Below are 22,991 nucleotides of genomic sequence, written 5' to 3'. Positions count from 1 at the left end.
AGAACAAGTACTGGAAACCCTAGAGGAGCAGGCAGGGGCCTGGGTGTCTCCTTTTCTGGTTCCACTGCCAGCAGTGAGCAGCTAGTACTGGAGACAGAGGGACAATAGGCCTCCAAATCCACATGCACCAGTTCCTAAACCTCTGTCCTCTCTTGCATGGGAGCTGCTTGGAACCTGGGGGGCCAGCGTGTGTGTTAGCCAAAGGCCATGGCCTTTATGAGTAGCTAGAGTTCTCTGTGTACTGCCTGGCCTTGCTCTCTCCTTGAAGCTGTTGATCTCTTGCCATCAGTTAGATGATGTTTGGAAAAGATATTTAGTGAGAATTTACAGTAACGAACTTGGATTCGTATATAAAGATTATTTTTATACCTTTTGCAGCGAAAGAAAATTGCCTGTAATATTTGTACAGTGTTCTCGGAGTGAATAAACTGAACCTTTCAGAGCCTCCTGTCAGCCCTTGAGCATGACCAAGCATTGTCCAGTTGGCCATTTCTTCACCCAGCTGCCCTGTGGGTGCTGCAGTGTGGTGCTGGGCCCGCACCCCTCGAGACAGTATGCCCTCACTTCCAGAGGGCTCCTGGACCTGCTGCTGTTCACCAGCGGCGGCCGGTCTATAGTTGGGATTAGTCTGAGCATTTTAGAGTTGTCAGTTTTGTGTGTTGGGACATATCCACCGGTCAGATAAGAAGTGAGGAAATCCTTGGCCTGGGGCCTGTGTCCCAGTTCTCTCCTGGAGCTCTGACCATTAGGGACAGGCCAGCAGGGCCATCTCCTGCGCATGTGCTTTGCCCCGTGCACCCGTGCGGAGGTGCTGTCTGCTCTGTGCCTGGCTGTGATGGCCTGCGGGAGGGGGCTCTAAAACGTGTTTAAGAGCAGCTTATCTGGATTTAGCGGCTCCTAGCTCTTAACCAGTTGAAGCCAGAGGTCACTGGCCTGCCTTATGCTGAAGAGCCGTGTGCAGGTAACTAACTGGGTATGGATCCGCCCTCCCTTCCGAGCTGAGAACAGTCCTGTGCCCTGGGGAACCTCAGCCCCCTTTCCCTGACTAGGCCTGAGCGCTGGGCAGCGGGAGCAGGTGGCCATGACAAAAGAGGGTCCTGACTTAGAACTACTCCTTCTGCCGCAAGGGGCTGGGGCAAGCACCCTCCTCACCTCCACCATGGCCTTTCCCTGGGGGAAAGTGGGGGAGGACTGAGCCCCAGACCAGCCCATGAGGGAGCCAGGGCTTGGGCTAAGTGCGAGGGCTGCCCCAGGATGCATGGAGATCTGCAGCTGAGAAGTGGTTTTACCCATGGAAGCTTATGCCCAAGTAAATCTGCTAGTCTTTGAGGTGCCACCAGACTCCTCATTGTTTTTAAGAAACAGCTGGATAATCACAGGCATTTGTGTACGTGTCAGTGTCGGCAAGATGGGGATTACTTACAGAAATACGGATTTTTAATACATTTTGAATTCCCCGGGGAAAGAGAGGGAATCATGTTACTAGAATCCAGAACAGTATTAGAGGAGTCTACATCCCTGTTGGAGATACAGATCCCTTGGGGGAGGTAACAGAAGTAGGAAAGCTCGTGCAGCCTACAGGCTCAGAAACAAAAGGGCAAAGTGCAAGAACCCAAAACGTTATTTATTTCATTTAATTACTTTCATTTCAGGTGCACAGCTCCTGAGATTTGCAGTCTTGTGGTTACTCTATTGTGGGGTTGTATATAGTAAAAATTACAGTAGAAATTTGCCATTGAGAAGCATCATATAAGATAATATAGGGGCCTTGAGGCAGGGCTGGCTTTATCATTTTTGCTGCCCTAAGCCAAAAAAAAAACCAAAAACTGCTCTGACTGGGTCAGCCCAAGAATGGCCAGAATACTGCCCCTTAGCACATGCCGCCCCAGGCAGGTGCTTCCTCTGCTGGTGCTGGGAGCTGGCCCTGCCTTTAGTGAATATTTGAGACCCAAGGTTTGTGCACCAATGAGGCTGTGACGAAGCTGGGGGGGGGGGGGTGCTGCTGGAGAGAAAGGTAACATTGGTGGATCAAAGGAAAGCGAAGGAGTTTCGGGAGGAACGGGGGAACTCAGCCTTAAAGTCACATGATCCCAGAGAATAAACTTCGATATTGGAAAAAGCAAACAAAATGTAGCATTAAAGATGCACGTTGCCCTGCGCGTAGGAAGTGCTGGACTTAGGGTGACCAGACAGCACGTGAAAAATCAGGATGGGGTGGGGGGTAATAGGAGCCTATATAAGAAAAAGACCCAAAATCGGGACTGTCCCTATAAAAGCGGGACATCTGGTCCCCCTAGCTGGAGCAGACCCAGGGAGCTGGGAGTGCCGGAGCTGGGCGAGACCAGGGGGTGCAGTTGTGCCTTGCCCCGCTGAGCCCCAGGGAGCTCGCCCCAGCTCCAGGCCCGGGGGCCGCGGCCCCGCTGGTCCGGCACACAGTGGGAGGCCCGGCTTCGGCAGCGTGCGGGCCTGTGGACACCCCCGCAGGCACGAGCCGGGAGTCCCGCTGGCCAGGCCGGGCTGCTCAGCGGCTGAAGACGGGCGAGTTACCGGCCGCGGTGACGGTGGCTCAGCGCTGCGCCAGGCCGCCCCTCGGAGCACGGCGGGGCGCGGGGCTGCCGGGACGGGGCGGGGTGTGCGAGCGGCGCGGGGCTGCCCGGGGGGCGGAGCGGCTCCTCCTGCGGGGGGGCCGGGGCCCCGCCCCCGCCCCCTAGTTCTGCAGCCGCTGCCGGCGGCGCAGTGTCCGGATCTGGGGTAACCCCCGGGTAACCCCCCCCCGCCCCCACAGCAGAGCTCGGCCCGGTTCGGCTGCCCGCGTCCCCCCCGCCGAGCGACTCCCGCCCCGCCCCGAAGGCGGAGACCCGCGGCACGACCCGGAACTGCAGGCGGCGGCGGGTCCGCGGGGTGCCCGGGCCGGTGAGTGCGGCGGGGCGGCCCCAGAGCCCTTCCCCGGGGGCCCATGCGGGTGGCCCAGGTGCTATGGTCCCAGGGGTGCGGTGACTCCCTCGGTGCTATTGCCCCGGGGTGGGGGTGGCCCGGGTGCCATGACCCCTGGTGTAGGGGTGGGCGGGGTGCTAGGTCCCAGGGGTGGGGTGGCCTGGCCTGGGTGCTAGCTCCTAGGGGTGGGGGTGGAGGTGGCCTGGATGCTATGACCCCTAGTGTAGAGGTGGGCTGGGTGCTAGGTCCCAGGGGTGGGGGTGGGCTAGGCGTTATGGCCCCAAGCGTGGGGGTGGGCCGGCTGCTAGGGCCCGGGGGTAGGCTGAGTTGGGTGGCCCTTGGCATCGGGCACACCAGCTGTTCCTTTCCTCCAGCTTCCTGCTCCATGGTGGGTCCCAGTGTCCCCTCCACTCCTCTCCCTTTCGGGGTTGGTGGGTGTAGCTGAGCTGGCACCCCGAGGCTCGGTTACCCTGCCTGGCTCTGCCTGGCCCAGGGCACACATGCTCTGGCAGGTTCAGCTGGCTCCGTGCCAGCCGTACACTCCCAGCCAGGTGTTGGAGCTAGCTGGGCCTGTCAGCCCCGTGACCCGTTCCTGCCGTGCCCTTTCCCTGCCCGCTGTGGTCGTGCTCTGCATTGCAAACATACCAGTTATTCAGCCAGAGCCGTAACTCGTTCCGAAAGGCCTGCAGGTGAGCGGCAGAGCTCACTGCAGAGCTCACTGCAGAGTGTCTGGCCCCACCAGACATTGGAAGGAGAACAAACCAACCTACCGCAGCCAGCGTGGTGCGAGGCCGACCATGGGCACGTTTAGGCCACGCCGTCAGGATAATATGGCCACCACCGGGGAGGAGACAACGCGGGCGACGTTACGCCGAACGCTGCAGAAAAGAAGCCACATCCATCAGCCATCCGCTCGGAAGCCTGGACGCGCCAGCAGGAGACCGAAACACATGGCGAATGCCGGCAGACGCTCTGAGGGCGTGGGAGGATTACCCCCCCCCAAACTCTAACCCCCTCCTCAGGCTGGCTGCTCGGCATCCGCGGGCTTGTGCTCTGTCGATTTAAACGCCGAAGGGGGTGTCTGCACAGGGACAAAGAACCCGCTGCTGGCCCTGGCTCAGCTGTGTAGATGCTTCAGCTGGTGCTCTGGGACCCTGCGAGTGTGGGGGAATAAGCAGACTAAGCAATTGCTTAGGGCCCTGAGCAGCTCTAGGGAGCCCCTGTTTGCTTTGGGGTGGTGGGGGGGAATATTCCTGCTTCGGGCCTGCAATGGGCCGGCCTGAGCCGGAACCACTGCACAGCAAATTTTAGCTTCACCTCCTGAGCCTGGCCCAGCTGCGGCCGAGCGGTGGGACTTTTAGCTCTGTGTGGACCTGTGCTAACGAGCTCTTTGCTGGAGAGGATTTTGCTATCTGGTCAAACCCCACAAAACCCCATCTATGGAACCCAGGCTTGGCGATTGGCAGAGGAATGACTAGTGGCGTGGGTTTGCAGAGCCCCGCTTGACAGTCGTCGTGGGTTCCTACTTCACTTTTGCTGTCGCTCTTCCTTTTTTCCCTTCCTGGCTGCCCTCCGCTTTTTCTTTCTCTTTCCTGAAATAGCTGGGGGTCTCTTTTCTTGCAGTCTTCAGAGCCAACTTCCTCTTTTCTCTGTCTCTGCCTCCTCCCTTCCCACTCCTACGCCTCCTGCCTTCTAGGTATTTTCTCTCTCCCTCTCACCCCCCTATCAAATCCTACCAGCCTCTCCTACCCCCTGGAGGTGTTAACAGAGCCCTGCTGAGCAGCTGACTAACTCTGCTGGCTGCAGGGTGATGGCAAAGCTGGGGGAGCTCTGATCAGGGCAGTTCTCTGCCCTCTCTCTGGCTTCTGCCTTTTCTGCTGCTTTACCACTTCTCCCGCCTCTCTCTTTGAGTTCCCTGCCACTGCCAGCCGGTTCTGGGGCATGCCAGGAGCTTTCCCAAGTGACCTCTGAATGAAACTGACCGGCTGCTTGAGGGCCAGTTTCTACTTGGCTGCCGCTTGTGGATTCTCTCAGGCACAGCTGAGGTGGGGGAGATGGAGGCATGTTTGCACTACTGAGCTGATGGCCCCCTGGGTGCGGTGTACGTCCATGGAAAGGGTTTTTCTGCCGGCGTAATGACTTGCCTCCCTGACCGACGGTAGCAGTGCCAACAGAATCTCTGTGCTCCTGCATGATCAAACACAGGCTTGGATTGCGCAGGAGTTGACGGGAGTCGCCCGAGAGAGCGTTCTCCCCCTGGCTGAATGGGGTTTTCAGGCTGTGTCCCTGGCCGTAACGGCACCTGATGGCCCTTAGCATCGGCTTCTGTGTGGAGCGCTGCTGGTGCCGCGTGTGCTGATGGCATGTGGCTGCTCGCATCTGACCGGGATCCCGCTGGTCTCCTGCCCAGTGAGCGGGACCTCTGAAGGACTGTAATTCTGTGGTGCATTTATTAGGACCTTGTTCATCTTCCCCCTGCCCATGTGCATTCCCAGTGGTGGTCATGGTGCCACCTGGCGCACTCGAGGGCGTGCCAGTCCCACGAGTGTGATGCAGGTGGGTGACTTCTGAGCGGTTGTCGCGACTGAGTGCCCCCCCTTTCTCTTTCAGGAGTTGCTGTGTGGGGCGGGGAAGGTTCCGCACAGGAGCTGGAGAACCAGGACCATGCCGCCCCCTAAAGACGTGGTGAAAATTGCCATTCAGATGATGGGAGCCATCCCGCAGCTCATCGAACTCAACCAGGTAATCTCCTGCCTCCTGGAAAGCCCAGCTGGCATAGTGGGGGGGTCCTGCTACTGGAGGGGCTGGCAGGGCTGTGTCTCATGCTGTGTGCTCGGTTCTGTGCCGGGGGGCGACGCCCGAGCCACGCTCCCCACACGCTGTTTCTCTTTGTTTTCAGACCAAGCCCCTGGCTGCGGTTGTGAAGGAGGTTTGTGACGTGTGAGTAACTCTCTTGTCTGCTCTCTAGCCGTGGCAGTTTGGGGGCTGCTGTCCTAGGCTGTGGTAAAAGTCACGTGGGCAGCTGTGGGGAGTCCATGGCTCTCCATCTGCCCTGGGGGGAGGACCCGAGTGTTCGAGAGCAGCCTCTGGCCCATGTCCCTGCCCTGGCGGTGCACCCGCCAGGGCAGATGGAGAGTCCAGAGCTGTGAAGGGCCTCAATAAATCTTAATCTGCCTCTGTTGGGGACCATCTCTGAGAATGAGCAGGCCCTCTGGGGGCTGTTCTCCCCTCCCCCAGCTTTTTGGCTAGTCCCTCTGCTCCCCACCCCAGAGCGTGTGCCCTTCCCTTGGCGCAGCTGTGTGGCACGCTGGGCAGCCGGCAGGCAATGAGCGTGGGCGGAAGGGGGGGATCTGACTCTCTCTCCCGCTGCAGGTGGAACCTGGGCAATGCCGAGCACTACGCCCTGCAGTATGTGGACGGGCAGCAGACGTACATCACTGAGTCGGTGAGTGGCCGGCAGTGCGTGAGGCCCTCGCTGGCCAGTTCCGACCTATGGATTCTTCATCCCGTGTCCTTGTCTGTCTCCTTGTAGAACCGTGCGGAGATTAAGAATGGGAGCATTCTGCGGCTGACCACTTCTCCAGTACGTCCCGCCCGTATCCTCCTCCCCTCTTTGTGACTGAAGAGTCAGAGCTAGACACGGATCCTGCTGCTGACTCACCATCGATCCCCCGTGCCTCGTTTTCCCCAGCAGTAATGTGGGGATAAGGATACTGACCTGTCTTAGTACAATTGCAGGGGGATTTGAGGTTTGACTAGTGTTTGTAAAGTGCTTTGAGATCCCTGGTGCCAAGCAGTTGCTATTGCTCAGGTCTGGCTTCCTGTTTCAGCTCCCGCCGTGGGACTGCTCTGGCCTGACCCTGCTATAGTGTAACCTCTTCACCCAGTCTCTCCTTATGGGATTGTCCTGGCCCAATTTCCCCCTTCACCCTGTTGGAATTCTGAATCCCTGATGTCCTCTCTCATGCGGTGGTCTGACGCTGGTCTGGCAGGATCAGGAGGCTGAGCGGCTGCACAGCGGGATCCGGAGTCACAACCTGGACGTGAAGGCAGACTCCCTGAAGAAGCTGGCGAACCTCTCCCGAGACATCACCTTTGCCCAGGAGTTCATCAATAGGAACGGCCTGAAACAGCTCTTCCTTATTGTGGAAGAAGGGAACGAGTGAGTGAGTTGCTTCTCTTTGCCCCTCCTAACATCCGATGAGTTCCCCTCTCTGCCCCCACGTACAAACGTGCCTGGCTTGTCCTTTCCCCAGCCCCCTCCCCGGCGAGGCTGTGCAGCCAGGGGAGGTAGGATGCCTTTGCAGTACGCGCTCTGCATGCATTGCATGCACCCTTGTGCTCTGGAAGTCTAGAGGACAGGCCTCTGCCTGGGGCCCTGGCAGGGCGGGACTTGCCCCTGGTAGGTTTGTCCATCCCAGATGTTCCATCCCTCCCCTGAGGAGACTGGATCTCACTGCCAGGAAATCTCCTGATGATCATCCTGCGTTGTTCTGCGCCCCATTGCTCTAGTCACTGCCTCCCACGTGTACCCCCCTAACTGATCCCTCGCCTTCCTTCAGTGTGACCCCCCAACCTGGATATTTGCTGTGTCCTTCTCCGTCATCGCTTGGCCAGGCCAGACAGACGTAGCTCTTCAGCTTCTTTCTCGGTCTCGGCTTCTCTTTCAGCAGGTGTCAGTGTTCCCTGGGGCCCTGCCGGGCAGCCTGCACTTTCCTGGCTCCACGCCGGGTGTCGTGTTGTCTGGCAGCGCTGCATGTGCGTGTCGTTAGACTCCATTGTAGAGCATGTGCCTGAGGCAGCAGAATTCAGGGTTACCCTGGATTTCCTTGACGCTTGTATGCTTAACTGTGCAACCTTAAAGTCCTGTGTCCTTGGCGCTTTCCGGGTCTCCAGACTCCTCCCTGGGCTAAGCCAGAGGCTGATTTCTTGTACCAAGTGTTCTCTCTCCATTGCTCATCCCCTGTCTCTTTCTCTCGCCCTCTCCCTGTTTTCTGTCTCTCTAGGTGTTTCTAATGTGCCCATCGCTGTGGTGTCTGGGTGGCTTTGTCACTGCTGCCCCGGCCTGTTGAGCGGCGTTTCTGTGGGGTTCCCGGGCCCCCTCTCACCATGTTTGCTGTTCTGTTGCTCCAGTATAGGGGAGATTCTAGCTCACACCCTGAAGGCCTTCATGGAGCTGATGGAGCACGATTTTGTCTCCTGGGAGACGCTGAGTCCGGCCTTCATCAAAAAAGTAGGTGCCTCCCCGGGGCCTTTGCGCCCCCCGCCGTGCCGTGGCGACTGAGCTCGGCGTCTCTGACCTCCCGTTGCTCCCGTTGTTACAGATAGTGAGGTACGTCAACACGGGTGGGATGGACGCCTCTGTCCAGCAGCTCTCCCTGTCCATCCTGGAGAACATGGTCCCGAGCAGCCGCCTCCTCTTTGAGCTGGTCAAACGTGAAGTGACCCTGGATCGCCTCCTCACCCACCTGCAGGTGTAAGTACAGCCCCAGGCACCGACTTTCAACGTTCACCCCCGCTTGGCCTTGAGGCCCCGCCCCCTCCCCTAAGGCTCCGCCCCGCCCTGCCTCTTCCTTGCCCTGCTCCTCCCCTTCTCCCCAGGGCCTCCCACCCGCCACCGAACAGCTGATTGGCAGTGGGCAGGAGGTGCTGGGTGGAGGGGGAGGAGCTGATGGGTGGGGGCTGCCGAACAGCTGATCAGTGGGTGGTTGCTGACCATGGAGCCGGCACCTATGAGTACAGCACAAGCCATGATCCCATCCTGCCTCTGCCGGCCTCCATCTCCTCAGCCTGCCCCACTTTCCTGGGGAGAGCAATCTGCAGCCTACTCCAGTTCCTTGCTCCTCTGCCTTCCTTCTCCACTATGATCTCAGCCCAGCCTGCTGGGCTACGGCCGGGCAATGCTCTCTAACCCCCCTCCCTCGTGGGGACTCGCCCCTTGGATGTTTGGTCCCCACGTCCCGGCTTAGCTACATGTAGTTCTATATCTCCGTCCGCCTGGCTCGCTCCGTGTCGCCTCCTCCGAGTTTTGCTGCTTCTCCAGGCTTCCCATCTAGCTCCAGTTGGGAACAAGCTCCCCAGTAGCCCCAGCATGCCGGCTGCACGTGCACTGTAGCCATTTAGAGACAGGCAGGCCTGTTTGCCCCTCTGCTCCGGCACATCGCAGAACCTCACTCCTTTGCTGGGTGTGCTCATTGCAAGGTCCCTCAGCACTGCCGCTCGCCGGCTTGCGCTCTCCCGTGGAATCTCTGGCGCCAGTAACACACTCAGCATTGGGGTGCTGTTGGAACTGCACCCCTGGCCGATCTCGGGGGGATCTGAGCTGGTGGAGCTGTGTGCCAGCTCTGAAATGAGCCGCAGCCTCTAGGCAGTTACAGCCCCCCAGGAGAGCAGAGTCTGGGGGTTCCAGCGGCGCAAGCTGGTCCTGACTTGTTCCTGCCCTCGGTCCAGCCAGGTCTGTAGCGAACACTCTCTGGTTTCTCCTTTATCCTCTTTTCTCCATTCCTGCCCCGGCCAGCTCGACTCCATGCGGCTCTGGGAACGCTGGGCGCGTGGCATCGCCCTCTCCTGCCCCCTGATGAGCCCAGCCAGCCTCCCCCGACACTGGCTGAGGGGGCAAGCCTGGCTGACATGACAGCTCCTTGCTCTGCTGTCCCTCGCCGGTTCTGGAACAGGCCCCTTCTGCATGGCTAGGCGGCAGGAAGTTCATGCCCTAGCGTCAGGGTGCGGGGAGCTCCCCCTCCTGCCTGGGTTTAAATCCCTCCTGATAAGCCCTGCCAGCATGGTGCAGGTGCTCGGCGCCCGTCTGCTGATGCACAGCCTGTCAAATGCAGGCGTTCGCCTCCCCCTGCCCACCCCAGGCCCCCTTCTCTCTGCACTGTCGGCTGGGTCGTGGGCCCAGCAGGGCTCTGCTCTGGCCTTCCCCACCCCAGTTCTCTCTCCAGGCCCCTGAATGCCCTTCAGTCTCTTCGTGCCCACTCTCTGCAGGGAGCCCGCTGCCCTTACGGTGCCTGCCTGTGCCCTGGCACCGGGCGCCAGTGGAACATCCCCTGATCTGTACCTGGCTCGCAGATGCCTCCGGCTGGCTTCCCTGCTGGGAGCTGCCAGCTATGTGCAGCCCGGTTACGTGGGGCTGGTGGGGACAGCTGGGCTGGGAGACAAGCTGGGGGTGGGCGGCTCAGGCCCACCCTCCGGGCTAGTCACGCTAGTGGTTCGTTTCCTTGCCCCTAGGACCAACCAGCAGCTGCAGCTCAAAGCCATGGCGCTGCTCATCGCCCTGCTGCTGAATGCCAGCGATGCGGAGAGGAGGGTAAGGTCCCCCAGAGCTGACCATGCCCCAGGGGGCACTGTGGGGCTTGGGGCAAGGAGGAATGCAGTCTGGGGGCAGTCACTGGTCTGCGAGCCCTCTGGGAAGGGCTGTTTGGGGCTGGGGTAGGGGAGGATGGAGGCTGCCTGTCCATGTTGGAAAAGACAGTGGTCAGGTCATGGGAGCTGTGCCAGGCTCGGCTTGCTGCCTGCCAGGGGTGTCGCCCTGCTGGGCTGCTCCACGAGGCGCTTTGCCTAGGTATGTCCCAGTGCTGCTAGTGCCAGCTCAGCTCCCTGGAGGGGGCGATGCTGGAGTCCTGGCATAGAGACGGGCCAGCGTTTTAACTGCCGTGGTGTCCGACCCCCCTCGGGCAGGTCGAGAAGACGCAGGGCATAACAGCAGTAGCTGGTGCCTGTCTGCACTAGGGCTCTGGCTGGCAGAGCTCCACGACCAATTGCAGCCCAGGGCGCTGGCTGCTTGCCTGGAGCATCCTGCTGAGTCGCACTGAGCTCCCAGCACCACAGCCCGGCCCCCCCCCCGGCTGCTACGGAAGGAGATGCATGTGGCCGAGGGGATGGACCAGGGCAGCTGGGCCTGGGCCTGGGCCTTTGCTCTGCCTGCCCCACCTTTCTCCTTTGAAGAGCTGCACTTCTGTTGCCCTGCGCGGTGCCGAGAATGCGGCAGGGACTAACTGGCCAGCTGCTTTATCGCCCTCTGTGCCCTGCGCAGAGCCCCGCACAGACAGCCCCCGCAGGGTCAGGCCTGGGCTGCCTGCCCTGTGCCCACCCCTGGGCTCTCTGGACTCTTCCCCCCTGAGCAGGAGGCGCCTGGGTGCTAGATCCTTTCGTTCCCTGCACGCCCGTGTAACGTTCGGAGCCTGGCTGTTCTCCCCCCTGCCCTGCCCCGGGAACTGGCCTCGCCTGGTGGGTTGGTGGGGAGAGCGGCTGTGGGGAGCTGGTGGGGCTGGGCTGGGCGGGGCTGGGCTGGGCGGCGCGTCTCACCCGCTCTCTCCCTTCCTAGGACATGATGGGCTATCTGGGTGAGAGGAACATCCGGCAGTTCATTCACAAGGTGGGGATGCAGAGAGCTCCTGGCCTCACGCCCCGCCCCGCCCCTGTGGTCTGCCCCCTTGCGGCTGGGCTGCCTGACCCCTAAGCCAGGTGTCTGTGCACCCAGAGCCTCCACCTGCAGAATTTCTGTCCCCTTCCCCAGCTTTGTGCCAGCCTCCTGCCAGTGCTGCTGTGCCCTCCCGCTCCTTGCCCTGGCACCTGGGTGCCTGCAGCTGTGTCTGTCCAGTGCTGGTCCCAGCAGCTCTGCACCCCGTCGCTCTCGCCCTGGGAGAGGGGCATGGAAAGCTGGGATCTGGCTGGGGTCAGTGACGGCCTTTGGGGGTTCCCGTAGAACATTATCCACGCCTCGGAGCCGATGGGGGATGAGATGGCCCATTATCTCTACGTGCTGCAATCCATCACCCTCAACCTGCTGGAGCGGAGGATGCGGACCCCCATGGACCCCTACTCGCAGGTCTGCCGGGCTCTTCTGCCCTTTATCCCCCGCGCGGGCCTGTCGGGTGAGCGCTCTCCCTCTCCTGGGTCTGCCCTGGGTGCTCTCCTCCCCGGAACTCCTCCGCAAAGTGTCCCCCTCCCACCTTTCCTGCCTCTGCCACTCCCCCTGCCCTAGAGAGCTGAGCCCCTAGGTGGCCCCGGCCTCTCTGCCATTACACCGCTCCTCTTTGCTTCCAGTCCTGCTGAGTGTTGGCTGGAGGGGATGGCGCTACCACCCCCTGCTGGTGGAGGGAGGCAGGTCGGTGCTATCCCAGGGGTGCCCAGGTCGCGTAGGGCTGCGTTTGGGTGCTCAGCACCCATGGCTGGAACTGGCCTTTCCAAGGACTCAGCTCCTGGTCTGATGAGTCTTGCCCACATGCTCAGGGTTTAGCTGATCACCATATTAGGGGTTGGGAAGGAATTTTCCTCCAGGGCAGATTGGCAGAGGCCCTGGAGGTTTTTCGCCTTCCTCTGCAGCGTGGGGCATGGGTCACTTGCTGGAGGATTCTCTGCACCTTGAAGTCTTTAAACCACGATTTGAGGACTTCAGTGGCTCAGACACAGGTTTGTGGGTGGGTGAGATTCTGTGGCCTGTATTGTGCAGGAAGTCAGACTAGATGATCATAATGGTCCCTTCTGACCTTAAAGTCTATGAGTCTATAACAGGGTTCGTAAAAGAACAAGCTAAGGATGAGGGGGGTGTCCCTCTGACTGCCAGATGCTGGGACTGGATGATGAGATGTCACTTGATAATTCCCTGTTCTGTTCATTTCCTTGGAAGCACCTGGCGTTGGCCACTGTTGGGAGACAGGACACTGGGCTTGATGGACCTTTGGTCTGACGCTGGGCCTCCCTCCCCTCTCCTGGGTTGGGACCCCGCAGAGCTCTGGTGGTGGTGTTTGCTAGCTGGGGGGCTGTGATCCCAGGGGCGCTAGATGGGGAGGCCTGGTGGGGCCCATTTATTTCCCAGCAGGGTCTGAGCTCTGCCTGTGGGATGGGGCTCGGGTCGGCTGGACTGAGGCATTGGCTGGGCCCTGCTCTCTCTGCAGGAGCAACGGGAGCTTCTCCAGTTCCTGCGTCACAGTGCCTTCGAGTTGGAGAGCGAGCCTTCTGCCGGCACCGTCAGCGCAGAGCGCCGGCGCTCTGTGTGTGTCACGGAGTTCCGCAAGCTGGGTTTCCAGGTGAGTCGCCGCCCAGCCCTTCTGCGGGGCAGGCTCCGAACCGCCCTGCCCCGAGAGCTGCAGGGGTCACGTCCTCCTCGGCTGGCGGCGGGCAGGAGCTAAGAGCGGGTTGTGGCTGTTTCTCCCCCAGCAGCCCCCACCTCTCTTGCTTTGGCAGGGGAACCGCGACCAGTGCTTGGCTTCTGGCGGCGTCGGGACTGCACCAGGGTGTGCTGGCCCCTTAAGGGAAGGCCTCGCCCCCTCCCACCCTGTTTTGGCCCTTCGGGTAGAGGCGCTGTGCGAGTGGAAGGTGGGGGCTGTGGGCAGGAAGCAGTGCATGCTGGGAAAGGGAGAGGGGTTTAAAAACTCACCTTCCTGCTCTGGGTGAGAAGGCGTCTAGAGAGCCCAGCAGCAGCGTGTCCTTCTCCCAGGCCCTTGCGCCTGGGTACAGGGTCTGACCCCAGCCCCTATAGAGGGCAGCTCACTGCCCACCCCTCGAGCGTGGGCTTGGGCCTGGACCAGGCACTGGCACGACTGTCCTCTCCAGACTCCGCTGTCCCTGCTGCCTAGGGCTACATCCTTCCCTGGGACACTTCAGCAGCGCCCTCCCAGCTCTAGTCCTGGCTCCATCTCCCTGACACTGGAGAGCCCCCCGGCAGGGGAGAACCCCTACCTGGACCGTGGCCTTGCACCACGTGAGATTGCAGGATCCTTTACATCAGCCAAGAGGTGCTGGAGGGCTGGGGCTCTGGGGCCAGCCTGGGCACCCGGCGCAGGCAGGAGAACATACAAATGACAGCTCCTCTCCATGTCTGAAAGCCTCGCTTCTGTGCGCTGCATGTATCCCAGCCCATCTGAGCTCAGCATGCCCCACCAGGGGCCTTCAGTATGCGCTGCTGGCTTGGGGAGCCTGTGCCCTGCCCAGGCTGTGCGTCCTCATGAAGAGATGGGAAAATCTCATTTGGTTCTCACTGAGCCGCCTGGCTTCATCTCAGCCCCTCGTTCTCCACTGCGCAGCACAGCGAGGTCTGTGGAGCCGTCAGGAGTCCGTGGGACAGTGACGGATACGAATCGACTGTCCGTATCGGCGTCCGCCACGGCAGCCCTCTCCTTTGCACTGAGGGCTTTTTGCCATTATGATCAGTCACGAAAGCTGCATCCGCTTGTGTCCTCCCAGAACTACAGTAACCCTGCCCAGGACCTGCACCTCGCGCCTCCGGGACTGCTGGCCCTGGACAACATGGTCTACTTCTCCAGACACTGCCCGAGCGCCTATAGCAGAGTGAGTGCGTGTTCCCGGCTCGCGAGCTGCGCCCCAGGCACAGCCCTGGGAGGTTTCTCCCATCTCGCCAGGTTTGCCTACATGTGGAGCTATTAAGAAATAGTTAATTCACTTTAAATTCCCTCCCTACCTTAATCTGAATTAACTTTCCAATGTAGACGAGCCTTTATTTCTCGTAGCTGGAGAGCCAACGCCCCCTAGCAGTAGGTCTGCCTGGGCCTTCCTATCCTAAGGCCGTATTGTCAGTTATTCGTAACATCCTCAGCTGTTCGGCCAACCTTCTCGCTGCTCTTTGTCCCTGCCTGAGGCTGGCTGGTTTGGGGAGGGGGGTGTTGAGCCAGGCTATTTTGGAGTGCAAGGAAAGCAGCAACTACACTTTGGGTACAGATGTTGGCGGTGCTTTTGTCCTGCTCTCGTGCTGAAGCAGGCTGGGCAGCTGAAATTTCCTGTGGCCCTTGGGCAACCAGTGGGGTTTTCAGCACTGCTAAAAACTGTCTCTGGTTTGGCCAAAATAGAATAGTGTAATTATCTTCACACGCATGGAGTAAGAGAGCTCAGGAGCCTGGGCTCATCAGGACACAGGGCGGGAAACGCGGGCAAATTCCCTGACGCAAAGCGCTGGGTTCTTTGCTTTGTGCTGTACAGGGGGTCAGACTAGCTGAGAACAAGGGTCCTTTCTGTGTGTCTGAAAAACCTACAAATAAATGCAGCTCGGGTCCTGATAGCAGCACACCATTCCCCTGGGCACTGAGCAGCGCTGGCGCTGGGGGCTGTGATGCAGTACAGATGGTACCGTAGCGCCTTGATTCTGGAGCTGGCCGAGATGCCAGTAAAAACATTGTGTCCCTGACCATGGTACAGCTATGGGAGCCTTTGGGCTTGGAGGGGGTATGTGGACCCTACCCGTCACTGCCCTCACTAGCCCTCAGAGCCGCCCCTGCCGGGAAGAGCTCTATGGCGGCTCTGCTGCCTGGGGGCGTGTGCGCTCGGGGAGCTGTGACGGGGCCTGTGTCTCTCAGTTTGTCCTTGAGAACAGCAGCCGTGACGATAAACACGAGTGCCCGTTTGCCCGGAGCAGCATCCAGCTCACCCTGGCCCTCTGCGAGATCCTGCATGTCGGGGAACCATGTGAGTGCGTGGCCCCTTGGGTCTGCTAACGTAGCCCATCCAGAGCCCCACGATGCCCAGCTGAGTTAGGGGGTGGGTGCAGCTGAAACCGGTGGGCATCACAGATCCTGGCTGGGTTAGGGGGTGGGCCCAGCTGAAACCTTGTGGGTGTCCTGGCTGCAGGGGGGATGAGTGCAGCCATACCCTGCGGGCATCATGGTCCCCGTTTCCGGGACCTCCTGGTTGTTGAGGTTTTCCAAAAGAGCAGGGAAACCTGATCCCATTGTGTCCTCCTTGCCTCAGGCTCGGAGACGGCCCAGGCCTTCTACCTCATGTTCTTCGGTCAGGACCACTTCTTCCAAGAGCTCTTCTGTATCTGCATCCAGCTGCAGAACAAGACCTGGAAGGAGATGCGTGCCACGCAGGAGGACTTCGACAAGGTGAGCCCCACGCTGCAGTGTAGCGGGGTGTCCAGGGTCTCACTGGGCAGATAGGATCTGGACAGATCTGCACTGTGGAGCGAGGTGGTACCATGTGCCCCGCAGGGGGCTGGGGGGGCTGTGGAGCGGGTCCCGTGCTGGTGGGACGGTTCTGTGTGCTCTGCAGGGGGAGTGGGGGGGGGGGGCTGTGGAGCGGGGTACCGTGCCGGCGGGACGGTTCCGTGTGCCCCGCAGGGGACATGGGGGGGGCTATGGAGCAGGGTACCGTGCCGGTGGGACGGTTCTGTGTGCCCCGCAGGGGGCATGAGTGGGGGCTGTGGAGCAGGGTACCGTGCTGGCGGGACGGTGCCGTGTGCCCCGTGGGGGACTGTGGACGGGGTCCCGTGCTGGCGGGGCAGTGCTGGGTGCCCCGCAGGGGGCAGGGAGGGCTGTGGAGCGGGGTCCCATGCTGGCGGGGTGGTGCCGTGTCTCCCGCAGGGGGCGTGGGGGGCAGTGGAGCGGGGTCCCGTGCTGGCGGGGTGGTGCCGTGTCTCCCGCAGGGGGCGTGGGGGGCAGTGGAGCGGTGTCCCGTGCTGGCGGGGTGGTGCCGTGTGCCCCGCAGGGGGCGTGGGGGGCTGTGGAGCGGGGTCCCGTGCTGGCGGGGTGGTGCCGTGTGCCCCGCAGGGGGCGTGGGGGGCTGTGGAATGGGGTCCCGTGCTGGCGGGGTGGTGCCGTGTGCCCCGCAGGGGGCGTGGGGGGCTGTGGAGCGGGGTCCCGTGCTGGCGGGGTGGTGCCGTGTCTCCCGCAGGGGGCGTGGGGGGCAGTGGAGCGGGGTCCCGTGCTGGCGGGGTGGTGCCGTGTGCCCCGCCGGGGGCAGGGAGGGCTGTGGAGCGGGGTCCCGTGCTGGCGGGGTGGTGCCATGTCTCCTGCAGGGGGCGTGGGGGGCAGTGGAGCGGGGTCCCGTGCTGGCGGGATGGTGCCGTGTGCCCCGCAGGGGGCGTGGGGGGCAGTGGAGCGGGGTCCCGTGCTGGTGGGATGGTGCCGTGTGCCCCGCAGGGGCGTGGGGGGCTGTGGAGCGGGGTCCCGTGCTGGCGGGGTGGTGCCGTGTGCCCCGCAGGGGGCGTGGGGGGCAGTGGAGCGGGGTCCCGTGCTGGCGGGGTGGTGCCGTGTGCCCCGCAGGGGGCATGGGGGGCTGTGGAGCGGGGTCCCGCGCTGGCGGGGTGGTGCCGTGTGCCCCGCAGGGGGCGTGGGGGGCGGTGGAGTGGGGTCCCGTGCTGGCGGGATGGTGCCGTGTGCCCCGCAGGGGGTGTGGGGGGCTGTGGAGCGGGGTCCCATGACAATGCCTTGTGCCCACAGGTGCTGCAGGTGGTCCGGGAGCAGATCACCCGGACCCTGTCCCTCAAACCCACCTCCCTGGAGCTGTTCAAGACCCGAGTGAATGCACTTAACTACAGCGAGATCCTGAGACTGCGGCAGACGGAGAGGATGCACCAGGAGGAGACGTTGGCCGTGCCCGTGCTGTGAGTGGGAGCGGGGCCGGGGCACAGGGAGAGGGATCCTGGCTCTGTAGTCGGGGCTGCAGAAGGAGCCCCCTACTCTGCCAGCTGGGCCCTTGGAAGTCTGGGGTCCCTGCTCTGAGCATTGGGGGGGGGGGGTCTGCAGTCCCTGCGCCGAGCGCTGCGGGGGCAGGGCGAGTCCCTGCGCTGAGCGCTGCGGGGGAGCCCTGCCCGTCCGCTGGGGCTCAGCGCTGCGCTCGGGGTGTACCTGCCCATGTTCTATCTCACCCGCTCCCCAGGGAACTGCGAGAGAGGCTCAAGCCTGAGCTCCTGCAGCTGATCCGCCAGCAGCGGCTCCTGCGGCTGTGTGAGGGGACCCTCTTCCGCAAGATCAGCAGCCGCCGCAGACAGGGTGAGGTTAGGGGCAGTGCCACGTCCTGGCACGCTGGGCCCTGACACCCGGGGGACGGAGGGGGTGTGGCGCTGTGGTTCCCAGCCTTTGGGGGGAGTGATGAGTGTCCCTCAGGTGGTGGGGGAGGGGTCCGAGGTGCCCCAGGTGGGCACGCCTGCGGGGGGCTCAGAGAGGGCACTGAAGTACATTCGCTAAACTCTGAAGACCAGCGTGTCTGAACTGGAGGAGCTAAGGGAGACGGAGAGGTACGTGAGGAGACCCCCTGGGACGGTCCCACCCCTGGGCTGGCAGCCCCTGTGCTGTTGAGGAGGATGAAAGTCTCAGGGTAGGAGAACTTCAAGCAGGAGGGTGAGAAACGATCCCAGACTTGGGACCCTCCCTCCAGATGTTGCCATAGTGTCCTCTTGCCCTGAGGATACCCCGCAGCAGCGCAGAAGTAAGGGCAGCGTGGTATGGGGAGGTCATCACAGCCTGAAATATTTCCAGAGGGGGGTCCCAGCAAAAAAGTTTGAGAATCCTGGATCTAGACAGACTTGCGTGCAGTGCTGGGGAGGAGCCGGTGGTCATGGTACGTGTCGGTACCAATGATACAGGGAAAGGTAGAGAGATCCTGGAGGTCAACTTCGGGTTGCTAGGTGAGAGACTACACTCCTGGGCCTCCATAGCAACATTGTCTGAAATGCTCCCAGTTCCATGCGCAGGGCCGGTTAGGCAGGCAGAACTGCAGGGCCTCAATGCGTGGATGAGACAATGGTGTAGAGAGGAGGGGTTTAGATTGATTAGCAACCAGGGAACCTTTTGAGAAAGGAGGAGCATATACAGAAGGATGGGCTCCACCTCAACCAAAACAGAACCAAAGTGCCAGCAGGTAAAACTAAAAAGGTCGTAGAACTGTTTTTAAACTGAGGGCTGGGGGAAAGCCAACACGTGTGGAGGAGCACACGGTTCGGACAGAGACACCCCTTAGGGGAGGAGGAGACGTCCATCTGTGGGTGAGCTGGGGGCCCTGATTGCCGCTCCCTTCCCGTTCCAGATAAGCTGTGGTACTGCCGCCTGTCCCCCAACCACAAGGTGCTGCACTACGGAGACGTGGAGCAGGGAGTGCAGAGCGCCCCCATCGAGAGCCTGCCGGAGAAGAGTACGTGACAGCCAAGAGGGGGGTCGTCCCTCAGAGGGGATGTGATCGCAGGGTGCCAAGTAACAAATGGGGGAGCGGCGATCGGGGGCTTCTGTTCTCTCCGTAACACAGAGCAAGGGATGCTTGGTGACGGTGGGAAATTCCAAACCGATGCTCTTCCCACGGGGCGGTTAGCCTCTGGAACTCATGGCCACAGGAAGCTGCTGAGGCCAAGAATTTAGGAAGATTCCCAGAGAGCGACTATGGAGTGGCCAGAACTGGCATCGTTCATGCCAACACTCAGCCTAGACAGGATATTAACTGTCCTGCTTTTGGGCTTCAGCTGGTCTCTGTTAGAGAGCGGGGGCAGAGTGTCCCCATCTGCTCCTGGGGTTTGGGCACTGCCCTCTGAAGCAGCTGGCGTTGGCTACTGAGAGAGATGGGACTCTGGGTAGATGGGCCTTGGCTCTGAGCCTGCCTGGTGGGGCCTGGGCTGCTGATTAACCCCATACTGCTGGCATGCACCCACCCTGCTCAGCACCCAAGGGGGCTGCCTTTCCTCCTGTGCTTGTCTTGCCAAGAGAGCTGTGCTGGGCTCCCTCGGGGCGAGTCTGCAAGGGCTTGGGCTGTCAGGGACTGGGTAGGGCTGTGAGGCAGGGGGTGGGGGGAGCATGCTGGGCTCTGCTGAGCGCCCCTGCCATGCCTCTGTCCCTCCAGTTCCCGTGGCTGACATCAAGGAGCTGCTGGTTGGCAGGGAGTGCCCGCACATGAAGGAGAAGGGCTCCGGGAAACACAACAAGGTCAGCAGCTGCTCCCTGCCCGGCCAGTCACCCCCCTATGCTGGGCTCTGTACAGGCATGTGTCTGTCCATGGGGTCCTGGAGGTGAGGCAGCCTGATGCCTCCCTCTGCTAGTTATCCACTGCACTGGTCCAGGGAAGGCAGAGAGAGCTGGGATCTGGGCAGGCGCATGCTGCAATGGCAGTGGTGAAGGGCCAGCAGCCGCCCTGCGTTGGCCACCGTCAGGGTCTTGCACCCCCTGGGCTGGCTGGCAGCACAGGACCCAGCGTGGAACCTGAACAGGGCAGAGCATGAGAGCCCAGCAAAGAGGCGCTGAGAACGAACACAGCTGGGTGCTCCCCCACGGCCCAGCGAGTTCACCGGCTCCTTGCCCCGGGTTTTCCCTGCCTGGAGATTGGGAGTCACTGACACCACGTGTACGTCTGGCAGCTCTCCAGGGGCTTGTCTACACAGGCATTACTGGGCAGCCAAATAGCACCCCAGCTTGCTGCACGGCATCGTCCCGGCATGGCAGCCCAGCCCTGCGATCTGTCAGCGCAGGGTACAGCCCTATCCGCTGCCTTCCCGGGCCTCGTGCTCTGCACAGCCCTTCCTGCCCTCGCTGCAGCCGCACCCAGGACTGGCTGCCGAGAGATTGAGACGTGCTGCCGTTTCCCCACAGGATGTCCTGGACTTGGCCTTCTCCATTAGCTACGACGTGGAGGAGTACTACCTGAACTTCATCGCCCCCACTCGCTATGAGGTGAGCCTCTGCCTGGGGTCCGTTGGGCCGGGTTCTAGCTCAGGCTCTGCCGTTGGCTTGGCGGTGATCTGGGCAGAGTCTCTGCCCCTTTGTCTGTTTCCCCATCTGTGAAAGAGGGAGGTGGCTCCCCCTTGGCACACCCGTCAGGCTCTGAGTGGAGGGTGCGTGGTAGGGATGGTGGGGTCCGTGCGGATGGACAGCAGGAAGCAAAGTGGGCCCAGAGCTTGTTCCCCAGAAACGGTGGTCTGAGCTGTAACTCTCTGGGTGAGCTGGCAGTGCCCACGCTGCTCAGGGCAGTCCCACCCCACTGCCGGGGTGCAGGCAGTCATGCCTTTGTACGTCGATGTGACTGTGCCTTGGGGAAGGCAGGTTCTGCAGTTCACTGCCCAGGCGTCCTCAGAGGCTCACAGACCAACCTGGATGAATGGGAAGTCAGTTTCCCTCAGCCTGGGACAGAAGTGAGGGCCCTTGGGGATGGGCTTGAACAGACATCCAAGGGCGAGGGGTGTTGTAGGATCAACGGGGGGGATGCGCATGGCTTAGATCAGATTGGGATGGGAACACGGCCTAGGCTGGGAGGAGATGGGCCTGGCCCTGCATCGGGAAGGGATGGAGGAAGAGTTGTGGTGATGGATGGCAGGGGAGTGTGGTGGATGGACGTGGAGCTAGGAGGAGGCGATTGAGATGCCAGATGCCTCTGAACGGGGGGAGGATGCATGGTGGACTGGGTGGAGAGACGAATGCAGTGAGGGGGGCGCACTGGGGGACAGGCATGGGAGGGGAACAAGGCCTTAGCACTGTCCCTGCCTGGACAAGACACTACACGCCGCTGGCAGTATTCCATGCAGGACTGAGGTTGAACCAGTGTGACTTTGCCACTAGCCAAGGGCCCGGGGGGTCAGACCTCCGCACAGATGCTGGGGGCCGGGGACTGAGCTGTGGCTGCACAAAGCCAGCTGCTGGAGCCCTCCCTGGCCTGCTGCTGCCCCCTGCCCTGTCTGAAGCATGTGGGCGAGGGGCACACCGGGGGTATGGGGCAGATTGGGGTGGGCGGGAGCGACTACCCCAAGGCTGAGGCCAGCTTTCGGTTACCCCTCAGTTCTGCCTGTGGACGGACGGCCTGAACGTGCTGCTGGGTCGGGAGATGACGAGCGAGCGAACCCAGAGCGAGCTCGACATCCTGCTCTCCATGGAGCTCAAGCTGCGCCTCCTGGACCTGGAGAACATTTCCATCCCTGACACCCCTCCCCCTGTCCCCAACCCCCCCAGCAATTTAAACTTCTGCTATGACTTCAGCCCCCATGAACAGTGAGGGCCTTCGCCCCGGCCATGGTGCTCTCGCTCCCCTGAGCCAGCCCCAGCTAGCGGTAAGTCTGGGCCAGAGGCTGCACTGGAAGGGGGAGGAAGGGAAAACCTGGCTCCCCACCGTGGCCCCTCTTGCTGGGCAGAGAGCGAGTGGGGGAGGAGACTCACTCTGACCTGGGCCCTGATCCCCTTTCCCCCCTTGTCCTGGTTCTGCCCCGGCGGAGCTGCTGAGCCTGCCCCTTCCCCCAGGGCAGCCTCCCACCGCTTCGACTTGCTGCCCTGACCGAGCGGGGCTCACCGCAGTGTCTCATTGCCCCTCACTGCACTGGTGCTGCTGCTGTTACTGCACCATGGGGGGTGGCCTGGGGCTCCCCGGTCCGCATGGCAGCCTGCTCCTGGGGGGTTGACAGAGCCTTTGGCTGGTGCCATCCTCCCACAGGAGTCCTCAGCTGCTGAGCTGGTACGATACGGGACACCTGGGCACGCCCCAGGGAAAGACGCCAAGGTGGCGCCTGAGAAGGTACGATCCTGTGCTGCCCCGCGCTCCCCCTGCCGCTCTCTGGGCACGGGAGGCACAGTGATAAGTGACAGCCTGGGCGGGGGGGGCTGGTGCCTCTCCCTGGCCCGGTACCTGCTGAGGCTCTCTCTGCTGCTGGCTCATCAGCCAGAGGCCTGGCTGACATTCAGCACCGCCTGAGGAAGCTAAAATGTCACACTGCAGGGTAGGGGCCAGCTGTTGCCCTGAGCTTTGACGTGGTGCTAGCAGCCCGTGTTATTCTTTATGGACAAGAGGGCGTTTGGGGGGAAATCTGCCTTCCAGCAGCTACGGTGTTAACGCTGCTGGGGCCAAATGGCTGAGCAATTCACTGAGTACAAGAAAGGGGAGTCCTGCCAGAGCCCCACCAGGCCTGTGGCGCAAGCTGCATGAGGTGAGCCGAGCTGCCCCTGGTCCCAGCCCAGCACTGTCTGTCTGGCCCCGGGATCCACTGCCCCCTTAGCCAGAATGCTGCACTTACTAACCGGCCAGCCTGCTTCCCTGGCCCCTCACCCTGCTCTGTACCGCTCCAGCCTGGGGCCTCTACTGAGAGGGACCCCATGGCACCAGCCCCCCTCCTCTGGTATGTGGCACTGTAATAATACTAAGGGGACCTGCCTGATTGTCTCAGCACTGGACCTGCACTGTCCCCTGCCCTGGGGCTGGAGAGGGCTGAGAACAGATCCCTTCCACCCCCCAGCGTTTGGGCAATAAACACTTGTATGGAGAAACCCACGGGCTGTTTTCTTAAGGGGGGGGAGTTTGGGGTTTCCAGCTCGATTCCTCTGGCCTCCCTGGGCTGGAGCCTGGTTACGGGCAGAAGCCGCGTCGCA

General features: G+C 61.7%; 1 protein-coding gene across 6 annotated transcripts; it reads left to right on the top strand.

Moving 5' to 3' along the window:
• Positions 1-2,778: 2,778 nt before the first annotated feature.
• ELMO3 (engulfment and cell motility 3) lies at positions 2,779-22,889 on the top strand. 6 transcript variants are annotated; one of them, XM_050923161.1, is made up of 21 exons: positions 2,779-2,913; positions 5,545-5,676; positions 5,834-5,874; positions 6,307-6,379; positions 6,467-6,517; positions 6,927-7,096; positions 8,068-8,167; positions 8,259-8,410; positions 10,165-10,243; positions 11,261-11,311; positions 11,642-11,764; positions 12,834-12,965; positions 14,122-14,226; positions 15,246-15,354; positions 15,637-15,773; positions 17,109-17,272; positions 17,548-17,660; positions 18,694-18,798; positions 19,495-19,577; positions 20,238-20,318; positions 21,418-22,889. In XM_050923161.1, exons 2-21 carry the CDS (start codon positions 5,599-5,601, stop codon positions 21,628-21,630), a joined length of 2,160 nt encoding a protein of 719 aa, XP_050779118.1. In that variant the 5' UTR covers positions 2,779-2,913; positions 5,545-5,598; the 3' UTR covers positions 21,631-22,889. The 6 variants fall into 6 exon arrangements, with proteins under 6 accessions (XP_050779118.1, XP_050779119.1, XP_050779121.1 ...); XM_050923162.1 differs by lacking the exons at positions 2,779-2,913; positions 11,261-11,311 and having other exon boundaries at positions 3,661-5,676; XM_050923164.1 differs by lacking the exons at positions 2,779-2,913; positions 5,545-5,676; positions 5,834-5,874; positions 6,307-6,379; positions 6,467-6,517 and having other exon boundaries at positions 7,004-7,100.
• The last annotated feature ends 102 nt before the right edge of the window (positions 22,890-22,991 follow it).

The sequence above is a fragment of the Gopherus flavomarginatus genome, chromosome 14, assembly GCF_025201925.1.
Source record: "Gopherus flavomarginatus isolate rGopFla2 chromosome 14, rGopFla2.mat.asm, whole genome shotgun sequence".
Taxonomy (NCBI): Eukaryota; Metazoa; Chordata; order Testudines; family Testudinidae; genus Gopherus; species Gopherus flavomarginatus.
Note: the sequence above shows the minus strand (reverse complement) of the source record. Positions and strands in the feature narration are given on the sequence as shown.